Genomic DNA, 15,098 nt, shown 5'->3' on the forward strand with positions numbered 1-15,098 from the left:
GCCGGCAACCCGAATGACATCTCGCCGTCCCTGACAGCGAGACGTGAGCAGGCGTAAAGTCACTTCTCTTCTTCCTCGCCGTGGGCCGGTTCACCTGGAGTGTGAGAGAGAAACTATTCCCTATGCGTGCAAATGCCTAAACATTTGTGTCTTACTGGCAAGAAGGGTGTGTGTGTGTTTTTCCATCTTGGGAGGACAGAGACAAGAAAGCATTATTGACTCCCGACGAACACCATATTTGCAGATCCAAGATGGAAGACTCCGGACTGAAAAAGACACCAGCGATTGCTGCTCGCGAGACAGGTATGGAGGACCATTGCTTACTTTGTTTATACTGAACATAAAGGTAAAGGGACCCCTGACCATTAGGCCCAGTCGTGGCTGACTCTGGGGTTGCGGCACTCATCTCGCTTTATTGGCCGAGGGAGCTGGCGTACAGCTTCCGTCCGGGTCATGTGGCCAGCAGGACTCTGCCGCTTATGGAGAACCAGAGCAGCGCACGGAAATGCCGTTTACCTTCCCGCCAGAGTGGTACCTATTTATCTACTTGCACTTTGACGTGCTTTCGAACTGCTAGTTTGGCAGGAGCAGGGACCAAGCAACGGGAGCTCACCCCGTCGTGGGGATTCGAACCGCTGACCTTCTGATCGGCAAGTCCTAGGCTCTGTGGTTTAACCCACAGCGCCACCCGCATCCCTTATACTGAGCATGGCAATGCATAAACCCCTAAGCAGACCCATCTTTCAAATTGGTGTTAGCGGTGTGTCGCGCCAGGGCGCTGGCCTCTCAGGGGCACCCTAGCGAGTAGGGGAGCTGTGTGGCTTCGTCGGCAGCCTCCCCTTTCCTTGCACTCCCGCCAGCTGTGCCATGCCAACTATATGGCTGGCAGGAGGCGTGCAGCTCCCTTCCCAAGCCTTCGCGGGAGGAGAGCGATCTCCGCAGAGGCTTAGGATGAAAGCTGCATGGCTGTAAAGAGCATTATGTGCTCCCTATTCATATTATGGGCAGCTGGTCCAGCATTTCAGAAGTTTTAAAGTTTGCTTCTGGAATGGCAGACTAAAGACGAAGAGGTTAAATCTGTAATGATATACTGGGTAATAATAATAATAATAATAATAATAATAATAATAATAATAATAATATTTTCTTATACCCCTCCCATCTGGCCAGGCCTCCCCAGCCAATCTGGGCAGCTCCCAACAGAATATTAAAAACACGATAAAACATCAAACATTAAAAACTTCCCTAAACAGGGCTGCTTTCTGATCTCTTCTAAAAGTCAGATAGTTGTTTATTTCCTTGAAATCTGGTAGGAGGGCGTTTCAATAGGGAGGGTGCCACCACCGAGAAGGCCCGGAAGGGATTTGGGCTAAAGAGCTGGGGCACAGTATTCGATTTTCAGATTGGGAAAGGTCATGGAAAACTGACTTGGAATTCTCAGCATGTTGTACGCTGAAAGAAAACTGTATGAAAATGATGTACCGGTGGCATTTGACCCCTAGTAAGTTAGCAAAAATGTACCAGACAAGGACAAATACTTGCTGGGAATATAATGAAAAAGAAGGTACCTTTTATCATTTGTGACGTAATAAAAGCATTCTGGGAGATGATATACAGATGTACCTTGTTTTGCGACTGGGATCCGTTCTGGAGCCCCAGCCACTAGCCAAAAAGGATGCAGGGCAAAGTGCCGCATCTGCGCATGTGCACAGAGCGGTTTGCACTACTGCGAATGCGTGAGCGGCAAACCTGGAAGTAACCCTTTCCAGTACTTCCAGGTTTGCCATGGACGTTTGCTGGAATGGACACTAGACAAGGCGGATGTTTGCAGAGGTATTACTGTATAATGGAATGGGGAAAAAAATGTTTAAAATAACCTTTATATAAAAAAACCAGAAGCTTTTTTATTAGGAGTTGTAGATAAAGGTAAAGGGACCCCTGACCATTAGGTCCAGTCGTGAATGACTCTGGAGTTGCGGCGCTCATCTCGCTTCATTGGCTGAGGGAGCCGGCGTCCATCTTCCGGGGCATGTGGCCAGCAGGACTAAGCCACTTCTGGCGAACCAGAGCAGCGCACGGAAACGCCGTTTACCTTCCCGCTGGAGTGGTACCTATTTATCTACTTGCACTTTGACATGCTTTCGAACTGCCAGGTTGGCAGGAGCAGGGACCGAGCAATGGGAGCTCACCCCGTCTGGGGATTCGAACCACCGACCTTCTGATCAGCAAGTCCTAGGCTCTGTGGTTTAACCCACAGCGCCACCCGCGTCCCTAACCAGAGGTACCACTGTATATAAAAAAACCAGAAGCTTTTTTATTGGGAGTTGTAGGTACTGATATCCCAAAGGACCAGAAAAGACTTTTTATGTATACAATGACAGCTGCATGGATGTTACGAGCCCAAAGTTTCTACCAAACATAGCTCTAGGAACTGCCGAGTTCATCAGAACCTGAAAGGAGCTTGTCAATAGGATGGTCAACAGCGCGAAATGTGCCTCTAAAAGCTTCTGGGGTCCACGTGGGGTGACTGGAGAGACCCACCCTGTGCCCCCTGCTGCAGGAATTGAATGTGTGCCTTTTCTGGGTTTTTGGCGAGAGCGCCGTCCAAAGCTAGAGCTGTCTGCAATAATAGGCTGCTCTGGATTCCCTGTTGTAATTTGTGGGGCAGAGGAATTAAGGGCAGGAGGGACGGGAAGGTGTTTCGCTGACGTTCTCCGAGGGCAGGAGAAAGTCTCTAGAAAGCCTCTCAGTGGTGAGGGGAGTTAGCAGTGGCAGGAACACAACTGAAGAACATTCTCCTATTCCAAAGACCTTTGTTGGCAGGTTAAAGCCATGGTTTTCCCAGTAGTGATGTATGGAAGTGAGAGCTGGACCATCAAGAAGGGTGATCGCCGAAGAATGGATGCTTTTGAATTGTGGTGCTGGAGGAGACTCTTGAGAGTCCCATGGACTGCAAGAAGATCAAACCTCTCCATTCTGAAGGAAATCCGCCCTGAGTGCTCACTGGAAGGACAGATCCTGAAGCTGAGGCTCCAAGACTTTGGCCACCTCAGGAGAAGAGAAGACTCCCTGGAAAAGACCCTGATGTTGGGAATGATGGAGGGCACAAGGAGAAGGGGACGACAGAGGACGAGATGGTGGGACAGTGTTCTCGAAGCTACCAGCATGATTTTGACCAAACTGCGGGAGGCAGTGGAAGGCAGTAGTGCCTCCCGCAGTGCTCTGGTCCAGGGGGTCACGAAGAGTCGGACACGACTAAACGACTAAACAACAGCAACATTCCAAAGACCTATTCCAAAGACGCGGGTGGCACTGTGGTCTAAACCACTGAGCCTCTTGTGCTTGCCGATTGGTAGGTCAGCAGTTTGAATCCCCGCGACGGGGTGAGCTCCCGTTGCTCCGTCCCAGCTCCTGCCAACCTAGTAATTCAAAAGCACACCGGTGCAAGTAGATAAATAGGTACCACTACGGCGGGAAGGTAAACGGTGTCACCATGCAGTCTGGTTTCCGTCACGGTGTCCTGTTGCACCAGAAGCGATTTAGTCCTGCTGGCCACATTCTTAGTCACTGAAACCTGTTTCTAAAATGTTTCCCTCCCCCCTTCATATACCATGCCAGGCCCCGGACCGGGATGTTACACCTTGCCTCCGACAGTTGGGTTTGTCAACCACGACTACACTCGATTCACCAGTCCAGCTTATTCCTTCCACCAGAGGTTGAAAAACAGACGTGAGTAGTTGAACCGCCGAGTGGTTACCTGTAAGGTAAAAGAGCAATGCTTGAGGAGGAAGTTGTGGCTTCTATATGGGCTGTTGTTGCTTGAGTGGGTGGGTGGCAGTTGTTTACAGTGATTAGCTTTTGAATTGATGCTTTTGAATTGTGGTGCTGGAGGAGACTCTTGAGAGCCCCATGGACTGTAAGAAGATCAAACCTCTCCATTCTGAAGGAAATCAGCGCTGAGTGCTCACTGGAAGGACAGATCCTGAAGCTGAGGCTCCAAGACTTTGGCCACCTCATGAGAAGAGAAGACTTCCTGGAAAAGACCCTGATGTTGGGAAAGATGGAGGGCGCAAGGAGAAGGGGACGACGGAGGACGAGATGGTGGGACAGTGTTCTTGAAGCTACCAGCATGAGTTTGACCAAACTGCAGGAAGCAGTGGAAGACAGGAGTGCCTGGCGTGCTCTGGTCCAGGGGGTCACGAAGAGTCGGACACGTCTAAATGACTCAACAACAACAACAACAACAACAACAACAACAACAACAGTGATTAGCAGCCATTTGTGAGGTGCTTTCTGGGTTGGAGAAGGACCCAGAAAAGCTTCTTCATGGCCTCGGTTCAATCTCCTCAGGGAGCAGGTGACTGGGAACGCCCTTTTCAGTCGATGACTCTAATATTCAGGTTGGCTAATACAGTGCAGATGACACAACCTTGATGGCAGAAAGTGAGGAGGAATTAAAGAACCTCTTAATGAGGGTGAAAGAGGAGAGCCTAAAATATGGTCTGAAACTCAACATCAAATAAATGAAGATCATGGCCACTGGTCCCATCACCTCCTGGCAAATAGAAGGGGAAGAAATGGAGGCAGTGAGAGATTTTACTTTCTTGGGCTCCATGATCACTGCAGATGGTGACAGCAGCCACAAAATTAAAACACGCCTGCTTCTTGGGAGAAAAGCAATGACAAACCTAGACAGCATCTTCAAAAGCAGAGACATCACCTTGCCAACAAAGGTCCGTATAGTTAAAGCTATGGTTTTCCCCAGTAGGATGTATGGAAGTGAGAGCTGGACCATAAAGAAGGCTGATTGCCGAAGAATGGATGCTTTTGAATTCTGGTCCTGGAGGAGACTCTTGAGAGTCCCATGGACTGCAAGAAGATCAAACCTCTCCATTCTGAAGGAAATCAGCCCTGAGTGCTCACTGGAAGGACAGATCCTGAAGCTGAGGCTCCAAGACTTTGACCACTGCATGAGAAGAGAAGACTCCCTGGAAAGACCCTGGTGTTGGGAAAGATGAAGGGCGCAAGGAGAAGGGGATGACAGAGGACGAGATGGTGGGACAGTGTTCTTGAAGCGACCAGCATGAGTTTGACGAAACTGGGGGAGGCAGTGGAAGACAGGGGTGCCTGGCGTGCTCTGGTCCAGGGGGTCACCAAGAGGCGGATATGACTAAATGACTAAACAACAATACAGTGTCTAGCATGGGGCTCATGGGTTCAATTGCACCTTTAATCTTCTGGTACCTCTGAGCCTTCTTCTTACACTCATGTCTTCTGGTAAGGACGCTCACCCTTTTTCCTCACTTGGAAAGGACATAGAGTTGAAGGAGGAAGTTGGAAGAGTGGTGCTCTTTCCCACTTCCTCTTTCAGCTCACTGTGTTCAGATAATAATAATAATAATAATAATAATAATAATAATAATAATTTATTATTTATACCCTGCCCATCTGGCTGAGTTTCCCCAGCCACTCTGGGCAACTCCTAATCGAGTGTTAAAAACAATACAGCCTTAAATATTAAAAACTTACCCTAAACAGGGCTGCATTCAGATGTCTTCTAACAGTAAAGATAGATATTTATCTCCTTGACATCCGAAGGGAGGGTGTTCCGCAGGGAAGGCGCCACCACCGAGAAGGCCCTCTGCCTGGTTCCCTGTAACTTGGCTTCTCACAGGGAGGGAACCGCCAGAAGGCCCTCGGAGCTGGACCTCAGCGTCTGGGCTGGACGATGGGGGTGGAGACGCTCCTTCAGGAACCGTTGGGCTACTGGCCTCGCTTTGCTTGAGCTGTCACCTATCTGTGGTTGAGGGCAATCTAGTAGGCAGTGGTGACAGTGCCATGGAGGAGGGGGCATGTTTAGGGAGAGGGCCCTACTGAGGCTATCTTGCCCACACGGCCACCTCTAAATAACACACACACACACAAAATTCAGAGGCAGCAGTGCTACCAGCCATGCAACGGGCTGGGAAATTTCCAAAATGCTTCTGAATCTGAATATTTCTTCCAGGAAGTTTAAACGAGCTGTCCAGATGTGGACAGATGTGCTGGAAGGTATGTGTGGAAGGTATGTGCATTGCATCCAAAGTCAGAACAGAAGAGCACTTGCGGCTCAGCGGGATGAAGCGACGAAGCACAGGCCAAACTTTCCTAAAATCGCAGAAGGCGCGGTTAAAATTAGCACATGAAGAGGAATAAAAGGATGTACATGTTCTCAAAGTTAACGGAGCTTATAAAACAAACGAACATGACTGAAATGGAGACGAGATAAACATTTGACAGGTGGCATGAATAGCTGTCAGGATTCAAGTCTCCATGACAATTTTCAGAGACGGGGCCCACAAACGTCTCTCTGCACCTGGAAGCCCTTACCGAAAACAGTATCCAACTTTAGTACTGCTCAGAGTAGTCCCATTGAGATTAAAGGACCTGCCTGCATTTTTGTCAGTAAGTCATCTCTGACCAGGGCTGGATTTTGGTTTGACGAGGCCCTCAGCTACTGAAGGTAATGGGGCCCCTTCTATGTCCAGCTGTCCTTTGACAACAACAAACGGTTGCTGTTTTTTGTGTTGAATATAGGCTATATGGCAGGAGTCAGCAGCCTAAGGCCCATGGGCCGGAAGAAGAAGAAGAGTTTGGATTTGATATCCCGCTTTATCACTCCCCTTCAGGAGTCTCAAAGTGGCTAACAATCTCCTTTTCCCTTCCTCCCCCACAACAAACACTCTGTGAGGTGAGTGAGGCAGAGAGACTTCAAAGAAGTGTGACTGGCCCAAGGACACCCAGCAGCTGCAGGTGGAGGAGCGGGGAAGCGAACCCGGTTCACCAGATTACGAGACTACCGCTCTTAACCACTACACCACCCTGGCTCTGGTGTAGCTGGAAAAGGTCGTTTGACCAGGCCACGAGCCACCCCCGAACTGAGCTGCCCGTTAGTGCGCGGCACTAAATCGGCACAGCGCAGCGTGGGGACTCGCGTCTGCGTCTGTGCATGCGCAGGTGCTGAAAATCACAGGCGTGCACATGATCTAGCCCATGGAGGGATCTCTGTGGGATCGATCCAGCCCAGGCAAGATAAACTTTGATGACCCCTGCTATACGGTAATGCAACCAGTCCATGCAGAATGTAGGCACCCTATATATAGAAATGAGCAAACCAGGGATATTTTAGGGAGCAGGCTAGCAGGCGGGGCCCATGACCTACATCACAGGAGCCTACACAACACAAAACACTGTTGCTGTAGGTAGGTTTTATTTTATTTGTTTTTTTATCTTATATTTTGGAAAGGTACATCCAGTTTTCCCCCCTTTAAATTTTTGTGGGGCCCTGAGGCTCCAGTACTTTGGCCACCTCATGAGAAGAGAAGACTCCCTGGAAAAGACCCTGATGTTGGTAAAGATGGAGGGCACAAGGAGAAGGGGACAACGGAGGACGAGATGGTGGGACAGTGTTCTCATAGCTACAAACATGAGCCTGACCAAACTGTGGGAGGCAGTGGAGGACAGGAGTGCCTGGCGTGCTCTGGTCCATGGGGTCACGAAGAGTTGGACACGACCAAATGACTAAACAACAACAACAACAACAAAGCTATAGTTTGTTTAGTTTATACAGTGGTACCTCGGGTTACATATGCTTCAGGTTACAGACTCCGTTTACCCAGAAATAGTACCTCGGGTTAAGAACTTTGCTTCAGGATGAGAACAGAAATCGTGCTCCGGTTAAGAACTTTGCTTCAGGATCTGTCCTTCCAGTGAGCACTCAAGGCTGATTTTCTTCAGAATGGAGAGGTTTGATCTTCTTGCAGTCCATGGGACTCTCAAGAGTCTCCTCCAGCACCAGAATTCAAAAGCATCCATTCTTCAGCAATCAGCCTTCTTTATGGTCCAGCTCTCACTTCCATACATCACTACTGGGGAAACCATAGCTTGAACTATACGGACCTTTGTTGTTTTGTCACATCTTCTAGTATATCTGCTGTTGTTGTTTTTCCTCCTCTCCAGTAGACCTGAAGGATTCAAGTCCTGGGCCGTGTTACTTTGTGCACCCTCAGCTCACACGCTTCGGCCGGGCGAAGGGACCTTCCTACTCCATGCTGGCACGAGCAAGACCGCCGGGTAAGTGGGCAGGTGGGCTTTTGAAACACCCATGAAACAGAGAGCATGCAAGATAGGGGAGGTTGGGTACCGTCTAGATTGCTGCAAGATGCTCAAGCTGGGGCTGCCCTTGGAGACGGCATAAAGGTTGCAGCTGGTTCAAAACACAGCGGCTAGACTGTGAGCTTTACCGGGCTGCCGGTTGGTTTCTGGGCCCAATTCTGATGATCAGCAGAGGGGGCCCTATGGGGAGATCCTCTACCTTCAGAGACTTAAGGTAGTGTTGGCCTTGCAGGAGAGGGTCTCTAATAAATAATAAGAAGAAATTTTTATTTATACCCTGCCCTCCCCAGCCAAGACCAGGCTCAGGGCGGCTAACAACCAATAATAAAAACAAGTCGATTAAAATACAATTTAAAGGATTAAGATACAACATTAAAACATTAGGATGCAGCCTCATCACAGGAGAAAGGAAAAAGAAAGAGGGGGAGGGAATCAAACTGATTCTAAGCCAAAGGCCAGGCAGAACAACTCTGTCTTACAGGCCCTGTGGAAAGAAATCAAATCCCTCAGGGCCCTGGTCTCATGAGACAGAGCGTTCCACCAAGTCGGGGCCAGTGTTGAGAAGGCCCTGGCTCTGGTTGAGACTAATCTGACTTCCTTAGGGCCCGGGACCTCTAGGGTGTTACTATATATGGACCTTAAGGTCCTCCGTGGGGCATACCAGGAGAGGTGGTCCTGTAGGTACGAGGGTCCTAGGACGGAGATCTCTTCATAAAAGTGCTTCTGGTATCTTCATCGTACTGCTTTCAGCAAACTTCTGATGACAGACCTCTTCACCCTGGCTTTTGACACTTGAGATGGATATTTGGTGATGGGGTGTGGCCGCCGAGACCACATAACACCGGTCCTGAAAGACCTCCATTGGCTCCCAGGACATTTCCGAGCACAATTCAAAGGGTTGGTGCTGACCTTGAAAGCCCTAAACGGCCTCAGCCAAGTATCCCTGAAGGAACATCTCCACCCCCATCGTTCAGCCCAGACACTGAGGTCCAGCTCCGAGGACCTTCTGTCAGTTCCCTCCCTGCGAGAAGTGAGGTTATGGTCAGGGGTCCCTTGACCTTAATTCGAGCCCCACATTGGGTATAAGGTTCCTGCATTGCTGGGGGTTGAGCTGTATGACCCCTTCCAACTCCTCAATTCCGCAATTCAGTTCTGTGCGAAGCTACTTCCTGTTCTCCGACCACTACACCACACTGCCTCTGTGCCCAAGCTGTGTTCAATGGTGTGTATTTTCCCTCTAGGTCTGCCTGAGACCCCTGGGCCGGGGGCGTACAGCCCCGAGAGGGCCCCTCCTCCGTCGCAGCAGAGACCGCCTTCCTTTTCCATCGGGGCCCGGACCAAAAGCCGCCTGGTGGACCCCGTCCCGGCCCCCAACAGCTACACCCTCCCCTCGCTGCTTGGCCCGCGGGTGCCTAGCAAGCCCTCGAGTCCATCCTTCACCATCTGTGGCTGGAACGCCAAGGGGGGCTACGCCGAAGACCTCTCCCAAACCCCCGGCCCGGGGCGTTACAACACCACGGACCCCAGTGTCTATCTCTGTCGGCCCCCGTCTTTCTCCATGTTGGGGAGGTTGAAGAAGCACACACAGATCTTCCACACCCCGGGCCCCGGGGCCCACAGCCCAGAGAAGGTGAAGGTTCATAGGGCGAGAGCCCCTTCCTATTCCCTCGGGGTCCGCCACTCGGAATTCCTCATGCCCCTCATCACAGATGTTCCAGAATGGTAGAATCAGGGACTGGCTGGGCACAGAGGCCATTGCCTCACCCGTCGCACATCTGGGACATGCAGATGATACCCAGCTCTACCTCTCTTCCAAATCAGAACCAGCGAAGGTGGTGAAGGTCCTGTGTGAGTGTCTGGAGGCGGTTGGAGGAGGGATGGCGGCTAACAGATTGAGGTTGAATCCCGACAAGACAGAAGTACTGTTTTTGGGAGACAGGAGGCGGGCTGGTGTGGAGGACTCCCTGGTCCTGAATGGGGTAACTGTGCCTCTGAAGGACCAGGTGCGCAGCCTGGGAGTCATTTTGGACTCACAGCTGTCCATGGAGGTGCAGGTCAATTCTGTGTCTAGGGCGGCTGTTTATCAGCTCTATCTGGTATGCAGGATGAGACCCTCCCTGCCTGCAGACTGCCTTGCCAGAGTGGTGCATGCTCTGGTTATCTCCCGCTTGGACTACTGCAATGCGCTCTACGTGGGGCTACCTTTGAAGGTGACCTGGAAACTGCAATTAATCCAAAATGCGGCAGCCAGACTGGTGACTGGGAGTGGCCGCCGAGACCACATAACACCGGTCTTGAAAGACCTACATTGGCTCCCAGTATGTTTCCGAGCACAATTCAAAGTGTTGGTGCTGACCTTTAAAGCCCTAAATGGCCTCGGTCCAGTATATCTGAAGAAGCGTCTCCACCCCCATTGTCCAGCCTGGACACTGACGTCCAGATTCGAGGGCCTTTTAGCGGTTCCCTCACTGCGAGAAGCCAAGTTACAGGGAACCAGGCAGAGGGCCTTCTCGGTAGTGGCACCCACCCTGTGGAACACCCTCCCACCAGATGTCAAAGAGAACAACAACTACCAGACTTTTAGAAGACATCTGAAGGCAGCCCTGTTTAGGGAAGCTTTTAATGTTTGATGTATTACAGTATTTTAATATTTTTTTGGAAGCCGCCCAGAGTGGCTGGGGAAGCCCAGCCAGATGGGCGGGGTATAAATAATATATTATTATTATGAGAGACACAGACTGATTCAAAGCTGCAATGATACCCTGGGCAAAGGATTTGGGAATGAGTAAATGAATGAATCTTTATTTGCGTCAGCCATCGGTCATTGCAATAAAACAACAATGCGATATGCAAAGAATGGAAATGAAAAGTCAATTGTATAAAATACATTTTAGAGTTTTGAGTCAATAGTAAAATAGTGGATCTTGTTCTGATTGCCCCTGCTAAAGACCTTGCCACCTTTGCTGTCACCTGCTCATCTTGATCTGCCATGGGAAAGGACCCTGGGGCAGTGGCCGGGTGACCCGGTGAGGCAAGGAAGAAGGGCTACCCCTATGCTATCCATATAATCACTTATCAGTAATCAATATATTCATATATGCTCACACATGATCAGGGCTTACAGTATTTTATAATCCATTTTGAATCAAAGGGAAACTGTGCCTTAGCTAACTGCATACTGCTTGAAACAGCAAAATTAGGAGCTGACCTTTCCCCTACAAACATCCGTGTACCCTGGACAAGGGGGAGACGTGAATTAGAGATTCTGGTACAAAATCCCCTCAGATACAGGCTAAATTAATCCACAGAACAGGATGAGCAAAACCGCAAAATCTCCAAACTCCCTGTCCTGTCATAACTAGGGGAGAGGTTAGACAGAGCGTCACTGCAAGCATCGGAAAGCAGAATTAGAACTCGGTGCTTGACCACTGCTTGACCAGGAGCTGGTAGCATTGGCTAATTTTCGCTGACAATATCGTGACTGCCTCATGGTTGTCTCATGATCTATGATTTGCTGTGATCTGCTCAGGTATAAAGACCTCTGGATTTCTGTCAGTCGGGGTCCCAGTTCCTTTTGGAAGAGATTCCAAACTGTGTCCTTATTGCCTGGCAATAAACTTCACCTTCTTATTCTCCATTGCTGAGTCTGCCTGATCCTTATTTAACACCAAGCGAGTACCTGCTTACGTTCACGTGCTTCACCGGAATGGACAATAAAAGAGGGGTGATAATCTTATTCCTGTTGTCTTTGTCCATGGAGTTTTCTTGGCAGGTATACTGGAGTGGCTTGCCAGTTCCTGCTCCAGGTGGATCACGTTTGGTCAAAACTCTCCACTATGACCTGTCCATCTTGGGTGGCCCTGCACGGCATAGCTCATAGCTTCTCTGAGTTATTCAAGCCCCTTTGCCACGGCAAGGCAGTGATCCATGAAGGGGATGAAAGATGGAGGGCACAAGGAGAAGGGGACGACAGAGGACGAGATGGTGGGACAGTGTTCTCGAAGCTACCAGCATGAGTTTGACCCAACTGCGGGAGGCAGTGGAAGACAGGAGTGCCTGGTGTGCTCTGGTCCAGGGGGTCACGAAGAGGCGGACACCACTAAACGACTAAATTGGCTAAGATTTATAAACTGAAGATTAAGAAATGCTGGAAATGTGGAGAGGGGGATGGTGAGTTCTATCATATGTGGTGGACATGCAGTAAAGTAAAAGGCTTTTGGGAACTGATTTACAACGAACTGAAAAAAAAAAATTAAGTATACTTTTCCCAAAAAGCCTGAAGCTTTCCTGCTAGGAATAGTTGGCAAGGAAATAAAAAAAGAGGACAAAAATCTGTTTCTATATGCCACAACGGCCGCTAGAACTATGTAAGCTCAAAGCTGGAAAATGGAATTAATACCTACTATAAATGACTGGCAGATCAAGATGATAAATTATGCTGAACTAGCTAGAATAACAGGAAGACTAAGAGACCAGGATGACCAGACGTTTCATGAAAATTGGAACAAATATCTGACGTATATAAGAGATAAGTATAGAACTTCGATGACTCTGGCAGGGTTGGAACAACTCTAACAGTGTTTGGCAAATATGTAAAAGAGATAAAACACTTAACTTTAGAAATTATCTGATACTTACCAACAAAGTGAAGGGAAGTCCGAGGCTCGGCGGAGCCCAAAATAACTGTGTACTATATATATATGATTCTTGTAACAGCTATGTTATATGCAACTTATGTAATCTAGACTGTATATATGTATAACCAATGGAAAACCAATAAAAATTTATATGGAAAAAAAACCTAAACGACTAAAGAACAACACAATCTTATTCCTCGTCTTTATAAAGAGGGCAAGCTAAAAGGGCATGTGCAACCAAAACCTAGATTTTTCTGAGACCTAGCTATTACCTACTGTGCCATTCCCCAAAGAAGTGTCTCTGGTTGTTGTTGTTGTTGTTGTTGTTGTTGTGTGTGTGTGTTTTCAACATGTTTTTCATCTTGTTATATATCATTTCCCAATTCTCTAACTATTTTGCATGTCCACCACATGTGGAGAAAAGTTCCTTCTGTTTCCAACACAATGACACAGTCCCTACCAGAGAAGACTGGCAGATTAAACTGATGGACTACGCAGAGATGGCAAAAGTGACCGGAAGAATCAGGAATCAGGAAGACCAACATTTCAATAAGGAAATGGGGGAAAATATATAATTTACCTATATATATAAGTTTACCTATATATAGGTTCGAAAGCACGTCAAGGTGCAAGTAGATAAATAGGTACCGCTCCGGCGGGAAGGTAAACGGCGTTTCTGTGTGCAGAAGTGGCTTAGTCCTGCTGGCCACAGGACCCGGAAGCTGTACGCCGGCTCCCTCGGCCAGTAAAGCGAGATGAGCGCCGCAACCCCAGAGTCGGCCACGACTGGATCTAATCGTCAGGGGTCCCTTTACCTTCCGACCTTCCGATCGGCAAGCCCAAGAGGCTCAGTGGTTTAGACCAGTGTTTCCCAACCTTGTGCCTCCAGATGTTTTTGGCCTACAACTCCCATCATCCCTGACCACTGGTCTTGCTAGCTAGGGATGATGGGAGTTGTAGGCCAAAAACATCTGGAGGCACAAGGTTGGGAAACACTGGTTTAGACCACAGCGCCACCCGCGTCCCTTAACATAAGGACCCACAAATGGGAGGAGGGAAGTCCAAGGGAAGTTGCGGGTTTGTTTTATTTGTTTGGTATATGTTTGTAAATCTGTAAATTTAAACGATTTGGTGTTGTTTTTTAAGAGCAAAATGGCACAAAACCTCTGGCAGAGGAGTAATTAATTCATCACTTTCTTTCTTCCTCCCTCCCTGTGACCTGCTGAGGAGAACAGCTCTCACCTGGTTTTTTTGGCCTGTGACTGCGCTGCAAACTCAGAATAGTACGGCATCTCTCTCTCTCTCTCTCTCTCTCTCTCTCTCTCTCTCTCTCTCTCTCTCTCCCCCCTCTCTCTCTCGCTGCCAGAAGATAATCCGAGCCTCCGAGACGACAGGCCAGCTTTCTTCAAGCACCAGAGCATGTCCATCTTCTGTGATTCTCTTTAATGAACTGTCCTTGATCCACTCTGAAGATAGCAGGGGGCTTAGGGAGCCCAAGATTTCACTGCTTTACGAATCACGATGCCCTTCCTGCTGGCGAAGGAAGCAGCAAGCAAGCCTGGCCTCCAAAATCAGAGGTTTATGGTGGATTTGCAGCGGCCTTCCTTGCCGGGGAGGGACGCGGGTGGCGCTGTGGGTTAAACCACAGAGCCTAGGACTTGCCGATCAGAAGGTCGGCGGTTCGAATCCCCGCGACGGGGTGAGCTCCCATTGCTCAGTCCCTGCTCCTGCCAACTTAGCAGCTCGAAAGCACGTCAAAGTGCAAGTAGATAAATAGGTACAGCTCTGGCAGAAAGGTAAACGGTGTTTCCGTGCACTGGTCTGGTTCGCCAGAAGCGGCTTAGTCCTGCTGGCCACATGACCCGGAAGCTGTACGCCGGCTCCCTCGGCCAGTAAAGTGAGATGAGCGCCGCAACCCCAGAGTCGGCCACGACTGGACCTAATGGTCAGGGTCCCCTTTACCTTTACCTCTTTGCTTGGGGGGGTCAGGAGGAAGCTAACAGGGGGTGTCCTAGCAAGGCAGGCAGACCCACACCCTGTATTCCAGACATATCAATTCTACGATATTGTGCGGCTGAACGCCGTTTGCGTTTAGCCATGCGCCAACGAAACTGCTTGTGTGTTTGCGAAGCTAAGCAGGGTCCGGTATGGATTCAGATTGGATGGGGGACGAAGTGTTGAGATTCCTGCATTGCAGGAGTTTGAGCTGGATGACCCTTCCAGCTCTACAATTCTATGGTTTTTAAATTGAGTTCATTGTGTGTTTGTTGTTATTATTTTTTTAAAGCATTCTTCTGACTCAGAAAA

The 15,098-nt window shown here is 49.1% G+C and overlaps 1 protein-coding gene across 1 annotated transcript; it reads left to right on the forward strand.

Annotated features, from left to right (window-relative positions):
- Positions 1-209: 209 nt before the first annotated feature.
- On the forward strand, positions 210-9,880 carry CIMAP1D (CIMAP1 family member D; the record flags this gene model as incomplete). The annotated part of the gene is made up of 4 exons (XM_083720742.1): positions 210-303; positions 3,619-3,729; positions 7,999-8,112; positions 9,396-9,880. Exons 1-4 carry the CDS (start codon positions 252-254, stop codon positions 9,878-9,880), a joined length of 762 nt encoding a protein of 253 aa, XP_083576868.1. The 5' UTR covers positions 210-251.
- Positions 9,881-15,098: the final 5,218 nt, after the last annotated feature.

Source organism: Podarcis gaigeae, assembly GCF_964106915.1.
Source record: "Podarcis gaigeae genome assembly, chromosome: 18".
NCBI lineage: Eukaryota > Metazoa > Chordata > Lepidosauria > Squamata > Lacertidae > Podarcis > Podarcis gaigeae.